Source organism: Gigantopelta aegis, chromosome 1 (genome assembly GCF_016097555.1).
Source record: "Gigantopelta aegis isolate Gae_Host chromosome 1, Gae_host_genome, whole genome shotgun sequence".
Taxonomy (NCBI): domain Eukaryota; kingdom Metazoa; phylum Mollusca; class Gastropoda; order Neomphalida; family Peltospiridae; genus Gigantopelta; species Gigantopelta aegis.
The window spans coordinates 31149522-31173252 of NC_054699.1; the positions used below are offsets into that span (position 1 = coordinate 31149522).

A 23731-nucleotide genomic window follows, 5' to 3' on the forward strand; every position below is an offset into this window, starting at 1 on the left:
TCTTACACACGTGTAACTACACACATTTACTATCCTTAAACACCTGTTTATGTCTTACACACGTGTAACTACACACATTTACAATGCTTAAACACCTGTTTATGTCTTACACACGTGTAACTACACACATTTACTATCCTTAAACACCTGTTTATGTCTTACACACGTGTAACTACACACATTTACAATGCTTAAAGACCTGTTTATGTCTTACACGCGTGTAACTACGTACATTTACTATGCTTAAAGACCTGTTTATGTCTTACACATGTGTAACTACGTACATTTACTATGCTTAAACACCTGTTTTAGACTTACACGCGTGTAACTACATACATTTACAATGCTTAAACACCTGTTAATGTCTTACACGTGTGAACTACATACATTTACAATGCTTAAACACCTGTTTTAGACTTACAGGCGTGTAACTACATACATTTACAATGCTTAAACACCTGTTTTAGACTTACAGGCGTGTAACTACATACATTTACAATGCTTAAACACCTGTTTATGTCTTACACGTGTGTAACTAGATACATTTACAATGCTTAAACACCTGTTTATGTCTTACACGCATGTAACTACACACATTTACAATGCTTAAACACCTGTTTATGTCTTACACACATGTAACTACACACATTTACTATCCTTAAACACCTGTTTATGTCTTACACACGTGTAACTACACACATTTACTATCCTTAAACACCTGTTTATGTCTTACAGGCGTGTAACTACACACATTTACTATCCTTAAACACCTGTTTATGTCTTACACACGTGTAACTACACACATTTACTATCCTTAAACACCTGTTTATGTCTTACAGGCGTGTAACTACACACATTTACTATCCTTAAACACCTGTTTATGTCTTACAGGCGTGTAACTACACACGTTTACTATCCTTAAACACCTGTTTATGTCTTACAGGCGTGTAACTACACACGTTTACTATCCTTAAACACCTGTTTTTGTCTTACAGGCGTGTAACTACACACATTTACAATCCTTAAACACCTGTTTATGTCTTACTACACACATTTACGTGTAACTTACACGCGTGTAACTACATTTTACTATGCTTAAACACCTGTTTTATGTCTTACACACGTGTAACTACACACATTTACAATGCTTAAACACCTATTTTAGACGTGTTACGTACATTTACAATGTCTTACGTGTTTATGTCTTACACACGTGTAACTACACACATTTACAATGCTTAAAGGCCTGTTTATATCTTACACGCGTGTAACTACGTACATTTACAATGCTTAAACACCTGTTTATATCTTACACACGTGTAACTACGTACATTTACTATGCTTAAACACCTGTTACTTATGCTTAAACACCTGTTTTAGACTTACACGCGTGTAACTACATACATTTACAATGCTTAAACAACCTGTTTTTGTCTTACACACGTGTAACTACACACATACTATTTACAATGTTTGTGTCTTAACGCGTGTAACACCTGTTTTTATCTTACACACGTGTAACTACACACATTTACTATCCTTAAACACCTGTTTGTGTCTTACACGCGTGTAACTACATACATTTACAATGCTTAAACACCTGTTTAAATCTTACACACGTGTAACTACACACACATTTTACACCTATCCTTTACAATGCTTAAACACCTGTTTAAATCTTACACACGTGTAACTACACACATTTACTATCCTTAAACACCTGTTTATGTCTTACACACGTGTAACTACACACATTTACAATGTTTAAACACCTGTTTATGTCTTACACACGTGTAACTACACACATTTACTATCCTTAAACACCTGCGATTAAGAAAAACAAGCTTCGTAAATTCGACCCAATATTATTTTAATTTGTTGTTGATTGTTTTGACAGACTGTTAGTAAGTGTTACAACGACAACGATTCCGTTCCGCTGACCTCGGACGCCGCCAAGACTGAGTTTCTGCGAATATTGAGTAAACAGCCAACTTACGGATGTGTGTTCTTCGAAGTCAAGGTACAAAGTTCATCAACCCTCGAGTATTTTCCTTTGAATTTCCAATATAATTCCAATTCATTACCAGTAATAAATATGCTGCAATGGTGCAAAACACACTTTAACTTTCCATGAGATTAAAACAAATAATGCCACTTGAAATTTCAACTGTATTTGTTCTTTGATGTTCACAAGTATCAGGAAATTAACCGTGTTATTAGACATCAACCCCACAGTACTGACATGCAGTGCCACAATACATCTCTGTATTTTATACAGATTTAAAGGCATATTGTCACAGACCACTGACCTATTTAATGGTCTAACAAAGTATTACCTGAACAAAAGTAACTTGATTTGTCCCTAAATGTACTTTATTCAACCATCTTCCTAACCACCAATACTCCATTTATTAACGATATTTTGTAAATATAATTGAATTATGGCAATGGTCCATAATTCAAAAACTAAAATTGCCGAGAGAGTTGACATGGATTTCAATCCATCATGGTTCAGTTATGGTGATGCAATAGCTAGATTTTGTTTCCAAGAATTAATGTAATTTTTAGTTATTACCCATTTTTAGAGAAATAAGGTCCTTAAATCCGTGACAGTATGCCTTTAACTACTCCAGTAGTGAATTACATTTGGTCTTTCCATCAGTATAGGTTCATACTAATCCTTGCTTTCCAAGACGTTTTCTAGATTTAATTTTTTTTTCACCAACACAAATACATGTATTTCTCCTCTCTTTAAAGGATATCTATTAACAAACGTGGTGTTTATTGTGTTCTTGGTTATCCTCCACAGATAGGTACCACTTAAAAATGTCTCTTTATTTCCAGCAACGAACGAGAAAAGAGTATCCAAAGAACATCATCGTCGCCATCAACATGCGGGGACTACATCTCATAGACGCTAAAACACAGGTACACCAATCATCTTTAAGGGCTCTTCCATAATTATCAACGGCAACAGTCTTATGTTTTTGACGACTATTTTATCAAAAACGTTTTGTCTTATTTTAAATACAGTTTATGATATAACCGATAGTATTCCCTTTTTTACCGACCTCGGTGGTGTCGTGGCAGGCCATCGGTCTACAGGCTGGTAGGTACTGGGTTCGGATCCCAGTCGAGGCATGGGATTTTTAATCGAGATACCGACTCCAAACCCTGAGTGAGTGCTCCGCAAGGCTCAATGGGTAGGTAGGTGTAAACCACTTGCACCGACCAGTGATCCATAACTGGTTCAACAAAGGCCATGGTTTGTGCTATCCTGCCTGTGGGAAGCGCAAATAAAAGATCCCTTGCTGCCTGTCGTAAAAAAGAGTAGCCTATGTGGCGACAGCGGGTTTCCTCTAAAAACAGTGTCAGAATGACCATATGTTTGACGTCCAATAGCCGATGATAAGATTAAAAATCAATGTGCTCTAGTGGCGTCGTTAAATAAAACAAACTTTACTTTTATTCCCTTTTTTATGCTTTTGAATCACAAAAACGCTTTTGGAAGCATTCTCGGGCATCTATCAGATTTTCAATAAAACTATTATTAAAACTGAAGGCAAAATTTAAATGTAAGGGTAATGTTGACACTCAGATATTTGATTTCCGGCCTCCGAGGTGTCGTGGTTAAGCCAACGGACATAAGGCTGGTAGGTACTGGGTTCGCATCTAGTTTTAACGATTCAGTGGGTAGGTGTAAGACGACTACACCCTCTTCTCTCTCACTAACATCTAACCCACTGTCCTGGACAGACAGCCCAGATAGCTGAGGTGTGTGCCCAGGACAGCATGCTTGAACCTTAATTGGATATAAGCACGAAAATAAGTTGAAATTAATGAATGAATGATTTCACAATCTCGTTATAACAATTTAAACACATTTAAATTTATATATGTATATATATATATATATATATATATATATATATATATATATATATATATATGTATACACACACATATACACATGTATATACATACATGTATATATATATATATATATATATATATATATATATATATATATATATATATATATATATATATATATATATATATATATATATATATATATATATATACATATATATACACACACAATATTTACAACACTTTTCATGCACCATATTTAAAACTTCACGCGTGTGATATCTACAACTTAAAACATTTGATATGCGATATTTACAAGAACTTAACACGTGTTATAATTACAATATTTACAACTTAACGTGTAATATGCGGTATTACAAACCACGTGTGATAAAATATATTACAAAGCACGTGGGATATGCAATGTTTACTTCAATTTAACACGTGTGATATGTGTTATTTACAAAACGCGTGCAACGTGCTATTTTTCATGCAACCATGCTTCCTATTGACCTGATAACCCCTAACTGATAATTCGAAGTGTTATCATGTCACTAGGAAAAGAAGTGTGCGCATGACGAATGTTTGCTAAGTTTTCAGGTAGATCGTTTTCTCATTTATCAAACACCTATTTACATTAATAATTGTTGAACTGCGTAAATAAATATAACATTTACACTTCCTGTAACATCAAATTAGCTATTATTTTTCAATTCTCCATTATTCCCTGCCATTCGGAACTAGCCAACGTTTTGAATTAAACATTTTGAAATAAAAAAGCAAGAATCTTCCTGCAAAGAATGTTTACATTGGAACAGCGTCTGACGTCACAGTTACTATAGCAGCCAGTGGTGTAGATCTTCTTCAGGTCGAACATAAACTTGAGTTTATTTTCACAGAAAAAGGTACAAAAAGTGTAATGTGACACAACAGACTTTGAAATATAATCAAAGTATTTTATTTAAAATTTGGAAACACATAACTTTTAGGCTGGCTATGGCATTCCCAAGATGCTTTTGGGCACCTGTTGTTGTCCAACTTCCGGAAGTAGTTTATACACATATAATTACAAATTTTCCGAATTTATACAATTTACTGTATTCTGATTGGCTGACGTCACTAAAAACCAAGCGTTATCCTTCCATAAACCTCATAAAAATACGTCATCACGGAAGACCAAGATCGATTGGAACTATTTTTAGCTGGATGGGCGAGAAGCCCAATGACCCAGTTCGGTGATCGTTTTAAAAATAGAACAAGGAAGTGACCTGTTTTCTCGATTAAAAATAGTTCTAATTAATAACTGATTTATTATTTTCAGTTTTGACTTGATGATAACATTACTGAAGAACAGTTGTATTGTGAATATATATATATATATAAGTTAAAATAAAGATATATACACTGTTTTTGTTGATTCAATACTTATTTTTATTTTTAGACGGACAATTTCCAATAGTATGTATACATGTATTCCTACGCTTATTTACAGAACATGGTTGACGGTAAGAACGAAAGAAATTTTTTTTGAGTGTTTTAAGGTACACTTCTTGTACTGTTTGTAATTATAAGAATTGTTTTTCATTTTTTACGCGATTTTATACCATTTGTGACTTTTATACATCGATAAATTCCTAAAAAATGAAAAACAATTCTTATTGAAACTAATAGATTTTATACCGCTTTTGACTGAAACATATTACAAAAATATAATTTAAAAGTGGTTGCATGAAAAAAAATATCAGGTTACTACGTTTTGATATCGTGGTTATTTGGCTCGGTTCGATAACGGTGTAACAGGCTCACTGAAGCTCGCCTGTTACACCGTGATCTAAACCTCGCCATATAACCACGATATCAAAACGTAGTAACCTGATATTCTATATATATTTACCAAAACTTTACACGATTGAACAGTTTAACTCTTTAAGCTACATTTAAAATCACATTTGTTTTGAACTATACAGAACTACAAAAGGATCACAAATATTAATTTAATTTTCTTTAATTTCTTTAAAATTATTAAGTTTGAATTCCGTTAGTTTTTTTGTGTTAACATTATCAATATCTTGTGGCCATTTTAGGGCCATTTTGATAGACTATGGACTGAACTAACTGAATCATGAAAAACGTATATACTCTTCAAAAAATGTAGGGAAACCTGAAATATTAATGTTAGTATCAACGATTAGACCGAACATACGTTTTGACCACAAACACCCTGATAAAGAAAGTTCAGGTCTGTTTATCAACACACCGAAACACATTCCATAGTTTGCACATGCATCACGCAGTTGCCCCGTACACGTCCGTGGGGTGTCATTCTCGATTTTGACAATTTCCAGGAAGGTCCATTAATCACTGTGGAACATTATTTCTGTCAATCTTTTTCATTCTATTGATCATACAGTTGTTATTGTTTTATTTTTAGTCATTTTTATTGTTTAAATTTGCGATTTACTGATAAAAAACCCCGTCAACTTTCAAATTTCACTTCTGACCCCAGTCGTCCTTCACGATCGTTGGTGGTTATAAAATCTACTGTAATTCTGAACTACCGGTTGTAACGTTTGCCCAATTAATTCACAATTATCATATAACCATTCCCCACAACTAATATACCTTACAATTTTGGCAATTGTAAATTCTTATTACAGTTCACCTACTTTTTTGAAGAGTATATATTAGAATATTTGTCTTTCTTTTGTTGTTGACCGGCCTCGATGGCGTCTTGGTTAGGCCATCGGTCTACAGACTGGTAGGTACTGGGTTCGGATCCCAGTCGAGGCATGGGATTTTTAATCCAGATACCGACTTCAAACATTGAGTGAATGCACCGCAAGGCTCAATGGGTAGGTGTAAACCACTTGCACCCACCAGTGATCCATAACTGGTTCAACATAGGCCATGCTTTGTGCTATCCTGTCTGTGGGAAGCGCAAATAAAAGATCCCTTGCTGCATGTCGTAAAAGAGTAGCCTATGTGGCGACAGCGGGTTTCATATAAAAACCAGTGTCAGAATGACCATATGTTTGATGTCCAATAGCCGATGATAAGATAAAAAATCAATGTGCTCTTGTGGCGTCGTTAAATAAAACAAACGTTTTTCTTTTGTTGTTCGTCATAACAGAGCCAAACCAAAGCTAAACTAATTGGGAGGAAGTAATTTGACAAAAAAAAGAAGAACAAAAAAGAAGTCACTTTCTCATATCTTTCGGTGTATGGGGTAATTTTCCTCACCCCTGCTAGGTATGACTCTAACGTATACTAATGTAATATAAGTTATGTTTGATTATTTCAGAAAATACTGGTTACCTATGACTTCCAGAAAATCCCCAACTGGGCCTATGACGAGGACTCACTCACCCTCGTCATTGTGGAAGGAAGTCAAACCAACAAGATTCTCCTCGAAACACAGCTGGTATATAATGATGATGATCATAATAATAATGATCATAATAATATTAATAATAGCCATCATCATCATCATCACAAGCATCATCACTACCACCACCACCACCACCACCACCTTCATCATCATCATCATCATCAACATCATCATCATCATCATCATCACCACCACCACCACCACTATCACCACCATCATCATCATCATCATCACCACTGTCAACATCATCATCATCATAATCATAATCATCATCATCATCATCATCATCATCATCACCATCATCACCACCATCATCACCACCATCATCATCATCACCGTCATCACCACCATCATCACCACCATCATCACCACCATCATCACCACCATCATCATCACCATCATCACCACCATCATCACCACCATCATCATCATCAGCGTCATCATCACCACCATCATCACCATAATCATCATCATCACCATCATCACCATCACCATCATCATCATCATCACCACCATCATCACTATCATCATCACCACCATCATCATCATCACCACCATCATCATCACCATCATCATCACCACCACCATCATCACCACCATCATCACCACCATCATCATCATCACCATCATCATCATCATCATCATCATCATCACCACCATCATCATCATCACTGTCAACATCATCATCATCATAATCATCATAATAATCATGATGATGCTGCTATATAATAATGATGATGATGATGGTGAAGATGATGATGATGATGACGATGATGATGATGATGATAATAATAAAATAATGATGATTACAGTGGTGATGATGATTATGCTATAATAAAATGATGATGATGATGATGATTTATAATAATAATAATACTGATGATTATTATGATGATGGTGATGATAACCACCATGATAGTGACGATGATGATGATGATGTGATGAAGAAATAGAAGGGAAGAAGATGGAAAAAAGAAAGGAAATAAGAACAAAAATAATTGACACATTTGATCACTTTCCAAAAATTTATATTTTAAAACTGCAAATATAATTTAATTTCAAAAGAAAAATTATTATTATTATTACTATTATTATTATTACTATTCTTCTTATTATATTATGTTTGGAAAGAGGCTATCGATTTAATCAGTTCTGTGTGTGCCTTCACGTTATTCCATGGTAGTGTATACAATGTTTTGGGTACAATGTCATATTGTGAGTAATATTATGCTAGTTTGAGACTACCAACTGTCACAACGAAGTTGGCCAACTCGCCGATCACACGACTTCTACAACTGTCCTACGACCGATTAGTTGTTAATCTGAGCGCACCCGTCGAGGTCGCAAACGTCGTCGTGACAGTTGACAGTCTGACACTAGCATTACAAACATTCGAATGCGCATTTGCTTCCGTTTTAGGGGACGGGACGTAGCCCAGTGGTAAAGCATTCGCTTGATGCGCGGTCGGTCTGGGATCGATCCCCGTCGGTGGGCCAATGGGGCTACTTTTTTGCTCCAGCCAGTGTACCACGACTGGTATATCAAAGGCCGTGGTATGTGCTATCCTGTCATATAAAATACCCCTTGCTACTAATCGAAAAGAGTAGCTCATGTGGCGACAGTGGGTTTTCTCTCTCAATATCTGTGTGGTTCTTAACCATATGTCCGACGCCATATAACCATAAATAAAATATGTTGAGTGTGTCGTTAAATAAAAAACTTCCTTCCTTCTTCCGTTTCAGGGGCACAACATGGACGATGTTTTAATGTCGTACATTGGCTGGCTCATGAATGATCAGATGCGACGCAAGCAGGGATTCTCGGGTTATCCAATAGGAGAAAGCCATTGTTGAATGACGTCACAACGCTAACAGATGACGCAAGATCACTCCTTAATTATCAGGCCTTAATTAGAATAGTTTTCAAGCAAAACAGAAGATTATTAGGCAGAATGGTGCTTTTATTTCTGACGTCAATATACACTTTGTGTGTCCATCATACTACGTCACAAGACTTAACTACCATCAGTCTTAAGGCTAGTGGGTACAGGGTTCGTTACCTGGTAAGCGGTTCCCAGCGAGAGAGAGAGAGAGAGAGAGAGAGAGAGAGAGAGAGAGAGAGAGAGAGAGAGAGAGAGAGAGAGAGAGAGAGAGAGAGAGAGAGAGAGAGAGAGAGAGAGAGAGAGAGACAGACAGACAGACAGAGAGAGAGAGAGAGAGAGAGAGAGAGAGAGAGAGAGAGAGAGAGAGAGAGAGAGAGAGAGAGAGTTCAATGACTCAAAGGACAGATGTAAAGGCCGCTACACAGACGTTTCTCTCGTTAACCACAAATATCTAATCACTGCAGTAACTCACTGCCCTTGACAGACAGCCTGAGGTATGAAAATAAATTAAACAAAAGAACTTGACTATGATATACATAATGAGTTGTAGAACTTCAGACAAGATCAAGTCTGAAAAGCGTGTAAAATTTGTTGTTCGTACAATATATGTGAAGAAACAGCTGTGCTTAGGCCAAAAAACCCCAACCAACCCCCCCACCCCCACCACCAAAAAAAAAAAAAAAAGAAAAAAAAAAAAGAGTAGGTCTCTGAGTAGACAAAAGCTCCAGAATCGCAGCGATGCAGCTTTTTTTTCTTTTCGTTTTTAAAAGCATGGATTGCACAGAAAAGGTGGGTATATTTGATACTGAAAAAGGGGCATATTTAAATTGAAATCAGAATACACGTCCTAGTACATGCGCGATGGCATTTTGGCTCCAAATGCGGTTTTAACGTCATAGCAAGAAACCCGTAACAAAAATCAACGTCATACCGCGGGTAATTAAAAACCCCCAAATATTGACGCGCGCGCTAACCAGAGACCACAAACTTATTTTGTTTGGCCTTGTCGCAAATTATTAGAACGTCGACACCGTACAACGGAAGAAGATATATTTTTATTTGCCACATTTATAGAATTTTTTTCCTTAAGTAATGTTGTTGATATCAGCTGGTGTGAACAGGGTCCGTGTACCCAGAGATACACGACTACTCCTCGTGGAATATCTCACATACATTTCTAGGACATATAGAATATGTATCATATCTATCTAGGTGACCCACAAGCATAGCTTATAATTATATACTGAATAATCGCGAATATCTTAATACACTCCGTTAGTTTTTTTGTGTTAACATTATCAATATCTTGTGGCCATTTTAGGGCCATTTTGATAGACTATGGACTGAACTAACTACATCATGAAAAAAGTATATACTCTTCAAAAAAAGTAGGGGAACCTGAAATATTAATGTTAATATCAACTATTAGACCGAACATACGTTTTTACCACAGACATCCTAGTAAAGAAAGTTCAGGTCTGTTTATCAACACACCGAAACACATTCCATAGTTTGTACGTGCGTGGGATGTCATTCTCTATTTTGACAATTTCCAGGGAGGTCGATTAATTACTGTGGAACATTATTTCTGTCAATCATTTTCATTCTGTTGATACAGTTGTTATTGTTTTGTGGTTTATCATTTTTATTGTTTGAATTTCAAATTTCACTACTGACCCCAATCGTCCTTCAAGATCTTTGGTGGTCATAAAACGTACTGTAATACTGAACTACCTGTGGTAATGTTTGCCCAATTAATTCACAATTATCATATAACCATTCCCCACAGCTAATATACCTTACAATTTTGGCAATTGTAAAGTCCCCTACTTTAAGAGTTCCCCTACTTTTATATATATATATATATATATATATATATATATATATATATATATATATATATATATATATATATATATATATATATATATATATATACACACACCTGGAAATTAATTACGCACCACCAGAATTGTATTGCATCCAAAAAGGTGGTTTGGACCTGATATTGAGAGTTATTACATATTCTGCATATACTGCCTCATTAACCGAGATGGCATGAATAAATTACTTTGCTACACAGATCACTTCCGGGTGAGAGTTCATTGATGACGGTCCACTATAGTTCCTAATTGTATCACAAGTTATGGTTCACATATTCATTTCTAGGAAATGACGAAGAATTAAAACAATATATGTGTTTAATGGTAAGCGTTCTGGCTGTATTTTGCCCATATTATTTTGTAATATTATGCATTGAACTGTTGGGACATGGGTTTATAGCGCAAAAGACAGCCGGAGTGAATCGGTTAATGAACTACCTGGTCGGACCGGTACTACCGCCAGATGCGGTCATATAACAGAAAAACAACAACAAAAAAACAACAGCAAAAAGACCCCAAACAACTGAGACGGAAATGTTCTCAATTTTGGAGTGAAAATAAATGCTTATATAATGTACGTTCGCAATGTTGTTAGTGCCAATGAGAACCTGTTCTATTGGGAATCTTCGTTTAAGTTGGGTAATTTAACATGGGTTTCAATGGCAGATGACATCTGTGTAGTGAGACCTTATGGGAAGCACATCAGTAGGATTGAAGCTTCAAAGTTAATTATTTGGAGAATATTCAACGAACTACGCGGCAATACCGGTTATCTTGCACGAGTGAATTGATGTTATCCTTTCCAAACCTTTGGCAAGGGAAGGACAACATCAATTCACGAGTGCAAGATAAACGGTATTGCCGAGTAGAGTTGGGTATTCTGTTTATTACCCACTATCCATCTTTATAATTTTATGGAAGATTGTCAAACGATACTGTTATTGAAAACAAGTTTTCAAGTTGAGAACAAGAGACAGCGTCGAGGCATAGCTGTGATGTACGTATCACTGATGACGTAAGTTAGTTGTTGACATGACAACCCGATTGAAAGGATAAACAGTTATGGTTGTTTGTTGTTCCCTAAGAGCCTAACAGTTGCCTAACACGTCAAAGCCCGTAGTGAAACACTGATTATGACGTCAAAACGTATCAAGGGGAAGAACTGTGGGGTTTTTCTTTCTCTAGGGAAAGTTTTTGTTTTCTTTCCCCACTTCTCGCTGTAAGTAGTAAAATACATTTCTATGCATAATTACGGTTTCTGTCCTTTTCCCTAGAATACATTAAATAATATTGAATTAGTGACAGTATAAATATTGAATTAATGACAGTATAAATATTGATCTAATGACAGTATAAATATTGAATTAATGACAGTATAAATATTGATCTAATGACAGTATAAATATTGAATTAATGACAGTATAAATATTGATCTAATGACAGTATAAATATTGAATTAATGACAGTATAAATATTGAATTAATAACAGTATAAATATTGAATTGATGACAGTATAAATATTGATCTAATGACAGTATAAATATTGAATTAATAACAGTATAAATATTGAATTGATGACAGTATAAATATTGATCTAACGACAGTATAAATATTGAATTGATGACAGTATAAATATTGAGTTGATGACGGTATAAACATTGAATTAATGACAGTATAAATATTGAATTGATGACAGTATAGATATTGAATTAATGACAGTATAAATATTGAATTAATGACGGTATAAATGTTGAATTAATGACAGTGATTCCTGTCAGTTTCTTGCAAGATCATCTGTGTACACAGAATATTAATTTCAGTGTTTTGTATCCGCGAAATGTTCACAATTACTTGCGAATTATGTCACGTGGTCAAAACTAGGTGGAGCTTAAGTAATTTCCAGGTGTGTGTGTGTGTGTGTGTGTGTGTGTGTGTGTGTGTGTGTGTGTTTATATATATATATATATATATATATATATATATATATCTATCTATCTATCTATCTATCTATCTATCTATCTATCTCTAGCTCTATATCTATATCTATATCTATATCTATCCCTCTATATACATATACTAGTATATATATATATATATATATATATATATATATATATATATATATATATATATGAACACATTAATTCCGTAAACAAACTGTTAAAATGAGCCTAAAATGTGCAGAAGAAATTGATAATTTTAAGAGACATAATTTCTAATATGATTTAGTTTGAGTATTTTAAAATAAATTAAAGAAACACTAAATTAACATTCGCGTTTCTTATGTGATGCAGTATATAAGTACTGATTAAAGGCTTTAGTGTTTTGGTATATATATATATATATATATATATATATATATATATATATATATATCTATCTATCTATATCTATATCTATATCTATATCTATATATCTATTGAATAATGCATGTAGTTCAGTGTAACAATGCAAATACCCCATCTAAACGTTCCTGTGCAGTATATCTAGTATAGCTTATATTACATATTTCACACCTGTGTATAAATATTTATATATTTCACATCTGTATTGTATTATGTATATACCTATATGTATATATATCTGTATATTTGTTTTTACATCAATGTCTGTAACAGGATAGCTTATTCATTTACGCATGATTACAACTGGTGTGACACCTGTGTATAAATATTTATATATTTCACATCTATGTATTGTATTATGTATATACCTATATGTATATATATCTGTATATTTGTTTTTACATCAATGTCTGTAACAGGATAGCTTATTCATTTACGCATGGTTACAGCTGGTGTGACTGCCTGTCTCTAAAATATGACCAACTGATGTACTGTATTTAAAACTATATTACTACTAATCATGACATTTTGAAAGTATTCGGCTAGCAAATGTTAGTAATCGACGTTTTATTTGTACACATTATGAAAATCATGCCATAGACATTTTGGATGTTGAAATATTTTACATGCGTCATTAAATTATCCTAGAACCGTAATCACGACTATGTGCTATTTGTCTGAAGTTAATTTAATTAGATATGATCTTTTATGGGCGAAACCAACAAATTATAATTTAGTATTTTTAAAGAGATAAAACCATGATATAAGGTTTATGTGTCAGAAGGATGTATATCGGAATGCTTAACTGTTGAAATATTAATTAATGATTATGCCTAATAAATGAAAATGGATGCAGCGATTTTATGACTTTCTGGTTTCCGCCATCTTACGTTGACCTGGAAATGGAATCACAGAACTATTCATGTCTGTACAGTGTATTGACGCACGATGCACTGCAGAGAAAAACCGGCCTCGGTGGCGTCGTGGTTAGGCCATCGGTCTACAGGCTGGTAGGTACTGGGTTCGGATCCCAGTCGAGGCATGGGATGTTTAATCCAGATACCGACTCCAAACCCTGAGTGAGTGCTCCGCAAGGTTCAGTGGTAGGTGTAAACCACTTACACCGACCAGTGATCCATAACTGGTTCAACAAAGGCCATGCTTTGTGCTATCCTGCCTGTGGAAAGCGCAAATAAAAGATCCCTTGCTGCTAATCGGAAAGAGTAGCCCATGTAGTGGCGACAGCGAGTTTCCTCTCAAAATCTGTGTGGTCCTTAACCATATGTCTGACGCCATATAACCGTAAATAAAATGTGTTGAGTGCGTCGTTAAATAAAACATTTCTTTCTTTCTTTCTAATTGTCCTCCGGGACGGGACATAGCCCAGTGGTACAGCGCTCGCTTGATGCGCGGTCGGTCTGGGATCGATCCCCGTCGGTGAGCCCATTGGGCTATTTCTTATTCCAGCCAGTGCACCACGACTGGTATATCAAAGGTAGTGGTATGTGCTATCCTGTCTCTGGGATGGTGTATATAAAAGATACCTTGCTACTAATTGTAGCAGGTTTCCTCTCTAAGACTATATGTAAAAATTACAAAATGTTGGACATCCAATAGCCGTTGATTAATAAATCAATGTCCTCTAGTAGTGTCGTTAAACAAAACAAACTTTAACTTTAACTAATTGTCCTCTATAAACGTTTTCAAAGCCTTCTGGAATCATTAGACGTTATGACCCTGTATATTTGTTTTTACATCAATGTATGCAACAGGATAGCTTATTCATTTACGCATGATTACAACTGGTGTGACACCTGTGTATAAATATTTATATATTTCACATCTATGTATTGTATTATGTATATACCTATATGTATATATATCTGTATATTTGTTTTTACATCAATGTCTGTAACAGGATAGCTTATTCATTTACGCATGGTTACAGCTGGTGTGACTGCCTGTCTCTAAAATATGACCAACTGATGTACTGTATTTAAAACTATATTACTACTAATCATGACATTTTGAAAGTATTCGGCTAGCAAATGTTAGTAATCGACGTTTTATTTGTACACATTATGAAAATCATGCCATAGACATTTTGGATGTTGAAATATTTTACATGCGTCATTAAATTATCCTAGAACCGTAATCACGACTATGTGCTATTTGTCTGAAGTTAATTTAATTAGATATGATCTTTTATGGGCGAAACCAACAAATTATAATTTAGTATTTTTAAAGAGATAAAACCATGATATAAGGTTTATGTGTCAGAAGGATGTATATCGGAATGCTTAACTGTTGAAATATTAATTAATGATTATGCCTAATAAATGAAAATGGATGCAGCGATTTTATGACTTTCTGGTTTCCGCCATCTTACGTTGACCTGGAAATGGAATCACAGAACTATTCATGTCTGTACAGTGTATTGACGCACGATGCACTGCAGAGAAAAACCGGCCTCGGTGGCGTCGTGGTTAGGCCATCGGTCTACAGGCTGGTAGGTACTGGGTTCGGATCCCAGTCGAGGCATGGGATGTTTAATCCAGATACCGACTCCAAACCCTGAGTGAGTGCTCCGCAAGGTTCAGTGGTAGGTGTAAACCACTTACACCGACCAGTGATCCATAACTGGTTCAACAAAGGCCATGCTTTGTGCTATCCTGCCTGTGGAAAGCGCAAATAAAAGATCCCTTGCTGCTAATCGGAAAGAGTAGCCCATGTAGTGGCGACAGCGAGTTTCCTCTCAAAATCTGTGTGGTCCTTAACCATATGTCTGACGCCATATAACCGTAAATAAAATGTGTTGAGTGCGTCGTTAAATAAAACATTTCTTTCTTTCTTTCTAATTGTCCTCCGGGACGGGACATAGCCCAGTGGTACAGCGCTCGCTTGATGCGCGGTCGGTCTGGGATCGATCCCCGTCGGTGAGCCCATTGGGCTATTTCTTATTCCAGCCAGTGCACCACGACTGGTATATCAAAGGTAGTGGTATGTGCTATCCTGTCTCTGGGATGGTGTATATAAAAGATACCTTGCTACTAATTGTAGCAGGTTTCCTCTCTAAGACTATATGTAAAAATTACAAAATGTTGGACATCCAATAGCCGTTGATTAATAAATCAATGTCCTCTAGTAGTGTCGTTAAACAAAACAAACTTTAACTTTAACTAATTGTCCTCTATAAACGTTTTCAAAGCCTTCTGGAATCATTAGACGTTATGACCCTGTATATTTGTTTTTACATCAATGTATGCAACAGGATAGCTTATTCATTTACGCATGATTACAACTGGTGTGACACCTGTGTATAAATATTTATATATTTCACATCTATGTATTGTATTATGTATATACCTATATGTATATATATCTGTATATTTGTTTTTACATCAATGTCTGTAACAGGATAGCTTATTCATTTACGCATGATTACAACTGGTGTGACTGCCTGTCTCTAAAATATGACCAACTGATATACTGTATTTAAAACTATATTACTACTAGTCATGACATTTTGAAAGTATTCGGCTAGTAAATGTTAGTAATCGACGTTATATTTGTACACATTATAACAATTATGCAACTGCCATAGACATTTTGATAGTTGAAATCAGTGCCGGATTTATAAGGGAGCTATTGCCCCGGGCCCCCCTGTCAGAGCCCCCCCCCCCCCCCCCCCCCCCCCCCCCCGACTAAGGACGCCCCCCCTAATTGTCCTCTATAAAGTTGTCAAAGCCTTCTGGAATCATTGGATGTTATAACCCTGATGACAATTTCTCTACCAACATCTCAGAAGTTGTCATAATTATGTTGCATTCAAATAGAGCAAGCAAGCCAATTTTAATTTGGCTGAAAACAATTTATAATGGCTACGTGCTTTTTCAGTGTTTTTATCGACTTTGGAATTACTAGGCCTAATGAAGGAACACTTAGACTGGGAGGAAACATCACAACAAAAACAATAGCGACTTGGCTGTTCTAAGTCTCAAGTGTAGCATTAGACTGGGTACGAGTTGGGAGAAATATTGTTACGGCGTAGCATTGGTCTGGGTACGAGCTCAAAAATACTGTTACTTAACTTCGTCCGTAAATGATGACTTTCATTGTTTAAACGAAAAATAAAAACTAAGGATTAAAACCCCCAACATTATGTTGTATTCAGGTGGGATACTGGGTTCTTGAAGTCCGGTATCCAAAATTAAAATCTGGTATCCCCGGGATATCGGGATACCGTTAATCTCGAACATTGGATGGCAATGAGTTTCCTCTCATTATCTGTGTGGTCCTTAACCATATTAATATGTCCGATGCCATATAACCGTAGATAAAATGTGTTAAGAGTGCGTCATTATATATTAAATCATTCCTTCAAGAAGTACTAAACCAAGTAACTTCTGGCTGGGTCAAAGTTCGAGGTGCACCCAACTTTTGATAGAGAAGTGAACACCACAAGTCCTAGTGATAAATGTGAGTGCATTGGTTGTAAAAAAATGCATGCAATGTTATTTCATCTAGTACCACTGTGTCAAGTAGTCTTGTGCTTGAAACATGTATGGGGTACCTGTAAAAAAAAGTACTCAAATTTTGTGCGGAACTAGGGTAGTCATAGACGCTACCCATTATCTCAGAAATGAGCAGCTTGACCCCCATTTTTTCTGATTCACTTTAAGGGTGAGGCAGGGGCGTAGGCTAGGGTGGTTCGGGGGATTCAGACGAACCCCCCCCCCCCCCCCCCCCCCCGCTGAAGTAAATGGTCCGCTTTCAGAACTAAAACATACAGGTTTATACACATGGAGTTTCTGATGGTGCAAAAACAAAATAGAAAAAGGTCCACTTGGTTCATATTCGAATCCCCCCCCCCCCCGTTCCAGATCACGCTACGCCCCTGTGAGGGGTGCTATCATTTATATCCGTGGCGTTTATGTCGATTGATACGCTGCAGATAGGAGTTTAGCCACATATGTTACTACTGTCGTCTTTGGGATTTGATTTGGTAGTATACACCCAATACAACCTGGAGCAGAAGCTCGAAATAAAGGACGTTTGAGTATTGGGGAAAATGAAGTAATCCATTTTTTGTGTGATACAGTCCCGCATTTTGGCCATTAATTGCGTGTTAATACAATGTCATATACACGGGAGATTGCCGCTTTAAACCACATATAACAACAAACAACAGTACATTTTATTATAAATATTGTATTATGTCTGTTATTATTAGTTTTGATTATTAAAGTTTTATTGCACTGAATAACTAATAAAAAATGTATACAGGCCTAATAAGCTCTTGATCGTAAAAGACTACCTGCTAAGCAAATTACTGATGGTACAACAATCATTTTCAAGATTTCATGACCATTATTGAGTTTAAAAACGAGGTTGTGCAATGAAACCCATATCTGGCTATCAAGATGTACTAATATAAAATCACAGAAAAATCGTCTTTCTGACAATTAAAAACATATTTGACACATAAAAATCAAACTTCTCTTTTAAACAGCCATTTTTTTTCTGACAGGACAGCACATCAGTTTTTCTCCGTCCCAACAATTGCCACATTACTAGTATATTAAAGGCCGTGGTATGTACTGTCCTATTTGTGGCAAAGTGCATATAAAATATCCCTCATTGCTAATGGAAAAACGTTATCAGGTTTTCTCTGACGTCTACATGTCAAAAATCACCAAATGTTTCACATCCAATAGCCGATGATTAATAAATCAATGTGCTCTAGTGGTGCCGTTAAACAAAATAAACTGACGACTACATGTCAAAAATTACCAAATGTTTGATATCCAATAGCTGATGATTAAAAAAATCAATGTGCTCTAGTGGTGTCGTTAAACAAAACAAACTGACGACTACATGTCAAAAATTACCAAATGTTTGATATCCAGTAGCCGATGATTTAAAAAAATCAATGTGCTCTAGTGGTGTCATTAAACAAAACACTGACGACTACATGTCAAAAATTACAAAATGTTTGACATCCAATAGCCGATGATTAATAAATCAATGTGATCTAGTGGTGCCGTTAAACAAAATAAAACCTTTGTTTTAAAGTTAGTTTTCAGACACTTGCAAAACACGTTCAGGATATCGAGCGCTCGCAGTCGCTTCTTGGACTGGTTTGTGCAACATAAAGTTAAATGAATATATAATACGATAAAATAGGACGGAATCCTGTCACATAGTTGGCGAGCAATCGTCATCCTGAACATGCTACGGGTCCCATGAACATTAGTCTAGTGAGAGGTTTGTCCAGGAGACCGAATGTACGCGGTCTCTCGATAAACTGGTTTTTGCACTTAACATTAAAAATAATGTGATAGGATATTATAAAATGGAAACCAGTCAAATTGTTCGCGAGGGCTTGAGTTCTTGAACACACCAAGGGTGATCGTGGAAACTAGGGTACGTTCAGCCAACTGTTTGTCGCTAATGCCATCTACGCTGGTTTTTATGCTAGATACATATTAAATGGAATGACCACTTCGAAAACCAGTCAAAATAGTTTACGAACATTTAACGAACAACGACTGGCTCAACGTAGTCCTGAGTTTATTGAGAACAGACGCTTTATTGGAATGCCCAGCGCTCTACGTCACTTAACTATAGTCTGTCCCACATGGAACGCATTTTTTTCATACTATGGAATTTACTACAAATTATTTATTTCTGAGCCGATTGATTTGTAAATTCTATACAAAAATAGTATATTTTTGTTATTTCCAAAACACTTCGTCTTTTCTTCTTACGTCAAACCAATCTGAAACGATTTACAAAAAACATGTTTATAAAATGATGGAACGGACTATAGGTGGTTTTTTTTGTTTTGTTTAGCCCAACGTCAAATCAGTATAGTAGGATAAAATAGAATGGACACCAACAGAGGCGTAGGCTGGTGGAGGGTTCGGGAGGTTTGAATGAACGTCCCCGCTGAAGCTAAGCCATTTTTATTTTGCACTTTAATATTAAGCTATTATTATAGATTTACAATGAAAATGTAGACCGAATGGTCCGCTAGGTTTATATATTCGAACCCCTCCCCCGGTTCAGATCAGTCTACGCCCCTGAAACCAGTCAAATTGTACGCGAGAACTCGCCCTTCTAAAGTACACCATGGGTAACCATGGAAAACAATCTTAACCCACCACGGGTAACCATGGAAACAGTCTTAACACACCACGGGTAACCATGGAAACAGTCTTATCACACCACGGGTAACCATGGAAACAGTCTAACACACCACGGGTGACCATGGAAACAGTCTTAACACACCACGGGTGACCATGGAAACAGTCTTAACACATCACGGGTAACCATGGAAACCGTCTAATTTGAAATTCGGACAGTTCAGATGTCTGCGTGCCACTGACTCTCTCTAACCGTGGGTCTCCCCAGCTCTCTGAGGTAGGCGTGGAATTCTTCTCTCGTGTCGAATATATTCACGACGAACGGACTGCCGGGCACGTGCACGCCCGACCAGCGCACGTGCACGGTGTACTCGCCGGACTCCACGGGGTCGTAGCGGCAAACGATCGTGCGGTCACCATTCCCCTCCCGCTTCATGTCCACTTTGAAGCCACCTGGAACCAGAAGAGAACAAAGTGAGATCTGAAAAGGCGACGTCACACAATACGAGTGTCTCGTACGATAATAGCTGATTGTGACAAGACAAGATTACGATTTTGTCGGTTGCAATGCAATCGCCTACTCTCGTACGAAGCATTGTTATCGTATGGCGTTGCTTTTAGAATAAAAAAACAAAACAAAACAATCACAGAATATAGGGTCGTACCTAGCTTAAATAATGTGTTGGGGTATTCAAAACTAAGCAAGAAAAATATTCAAGCACAGAGGCACAGATACATACTCATACACATGTTTTTGTTTTATTCCATTATTGACCATTTTTATATCTTGCTTCATTTCCACAAGAGAAGGGCGCGTATGCAGAACATTATGCAGGGAGTGTCTAGACTGTGGCGATGCGTTCGTCTCACCCATAAGCACTGTCTTTGTGCGTACGAGCGTGTGTTCAACTCACCCCGAGGCTCTTTGAGTTTGGCCGCGTGTGTGCGTGTGTGCTTGTGTGCTGAACTCATCCCAAGGTGCTGACTGCGTACGTGGTACTGACTGCGTACGTGCGTGTGTTCTACTCAACCTAAGGCTCTATAAGTTTTGACGCGTGCGTGCATGCGTGTGTTGAACTCACCCCGAGGTCCTCTGACTTTGACGGCCAGCTGTCCTGCGCCAGCTCCGTGAGTCTCCACAAGGAACCGACTCTCGAACGTCTGTAACAACCCGTCCTCCACCCCAGGGCCGAACACTTTCACCTCGTTCGGGTTCGGGGGTTCGCCTATCCGCAACACGAACGGACTTCCTGGAGGAAAGAAAGGAATGACTGGTTGTTTAACAAGAAGCAGTTATTACGAAAGTAGAGAAATATTTGCAGGGTCCACGGGAATATCCTGTGATGTCATATTTTTAGTAAGGTGATAATTTTAGTATTTTAACGTTTATATATATACCGGCCTCGGTGGCGTCGTGGTTAGGCCATCGGTCTACAGGCTTGTAGGTACTGGGTTCGGATCCCAGTCGAGGCATGAGATTTTTAATCCAGATACCGAATCCAAACCCTGAGTGAGTGCTCCGCAAGGCTCAATGGGTAGGTGTAAACCACTTGCACCGACCAGTGATCCATAACTGGTTTTCAACAAAGGCCATGGTTTGTGCTATCCTGCCTGTGGGAAGCGCAAATAAAAGATCCCTTGCTGCTAATAGAAAAGAGTAGCCCATGTATTGACGACAGCGGGGTTCCTCTCAAAATCTGTGTGGTCCTTAACCATATGTCTGACGCCATATAACCGTAAATAAAATGCGTTGAGTGCGTCGTTAAATAAAACATTCCTTTCTTTCTTTTTTAACGTTTATAACTCAGCAGTAGTGGACTGTTTATGCACAGGAAAGCATAATGTATCATAATTATAGGTTTTTAATATAGTGTAACATTAACATACACGACCGTTACAATACTATCTGTTTGGACATCTAAGGTTGTTCCCATGGACTCTTCATTTGTTAATAACGGTAATTGTCTAGACAATAAGATGATGATTATAGTAATTATAATAAATAAGTAAATAAATAAATAGGTAGACAGATAGATAAATTTATAAATAACTAGATAAATCCATAAAAAAGATATAAAAGAAAAAAAGAAATAAAAAGATACAGCCATTTAACAACTAAACACGTTTTACATGTAAATTTGACTGAAAAATACAAACAAACTATTTTACATGTTTCAAGCTGCTCATTGCTGTCTCACTCACCTGGCACGCACTGGTTATCAGTCAGGTGCGGATGCAGGATTTTCTGAAGGGGGAGGGGACTAATAGAATTCTAAAAAGTGCAATTTTAATTTGTCGAAGGCAAATGAGCACAGCTACCAAATGGAGCGAGATCTGTATAGTAAAAAGGTTCGGGGGCATGTTCCGCTGAATATTTTAAAATAATGATGCTCAGCAACGCGTTTTGGGGGAAATTTAGTGTTGTACATTAGGGGTGATAAATAATTTTAAAAAGTCATTAAAAAGGGAATTTCAAACGTGGAGGGGTGGTCTGTGGACCCGTATTATCCTATATGAATACGGGAATCAGTGGTAGATCCAGAAAATCCATTTAGGGGGAGGGGTACCCAGTGACATGAGGTGGAATGCCAAGGGAACTTTGAGGGAGGTTTGAAGGGGGGTCGTAAAAAAATGAAAATTAATATATAATAAAATTAAAACTATCGCAAAATTTAGGGGGGGGGGGGAGGGCGGGCCCCTGAAGCCACTCCCTAGATCCTCTCTGGTAATGAATCAGTATTACACGTGTACAGAACAAGCTGCATATTACAGACTAACTGACCCGGCACGTGCTGGTCATCAAAGCGGATCTGCAGTAGATGTTTCTCCGGCTCGGTTGGGTAGATCTTGATGACGTAGTGGCCAGTGTTGTTCTCCTTCACTTCACAGCGGGCTCCTTGGCTGTGACCCACGCAGGTCGCGGTCAGTTCTCCTACAAACAGAAAAGGAATAATAATTAAAAACCTGCTTGCATTTAAAGGCATACTGTTACGGATTTAAGGACCTTATTTCTCTAAAAATAGATAATAAATAAAAATTACATTAATTGTTGGTAACCAAATCTAGCCATCGCATCACCTTAACTGAACCATGATGGAGTGAAATCCATGTCAACCCTCTCGGCAATTTTAGTTTTTGAATTATGGACCATTGCAATAATTCAATTATGTTTACAAAATATCATTAATAAATGCAATATGGTGGTTATGAAG

The 23731-nt window shown here is 36.8% G+C and overlaps 2 protein-coding genes across 2 annotated transcripts in view; one reads left to right on the top strand and one right to left on the bottom strand.

Annotated features, from left to right (window-relative positions):
* Nucleotides 1-10806, top strand: part of LOC121373667 (myosin-VIIa-like) — a 66221-nt gene extending 55415 nt beyond the window's left edge. Inside the window, exons 26-29 of the mRNA XM_041500391.1 lie at nt 1898-2020; nt 2845-2928; nt 7175-7294; nt 9004-10806. Of these exons, the coding sequence (XP_041356325.1) occupies nt 1898-2020; nt 2845-2928; nt 7175-7294; nt 9004-9114 (438 nt within the window). The 3' untranslated portion in view covers nt 9115-10806. The remainder of the gene's footprint in view (nt 1-1897; nt 2021-2844; nt 2929-7174; nt 7295-9003) is intronic.
* Nucleotides 10807-19327: 8521 nt separating this feature from the next.
* LOC121373700 (filamin-A-like) overlaps nt 19328-23731 on the bottom strand; it is a 45670-nt gene continuing 41266 nt past the window's right edge. The window contains exons 19-21 of the mRNA XM_041500433.1: nt 23302-23451; nt 21602-21769; nt 19328-20972 (exon numbers count right to left, since the gene is read on the bottom strand). Coding sequence (XP_041356367.1) covers nt 20740-20972; nt 21602-21769; nt 23302-23451 — 551 coding nt within the window. The 3' untranslated portion in view covers nt 19328-20739. The remainder of the gene's footprint in view (nt 20973-21601; nt 21770-23301; nt 23452-23731) is intronic.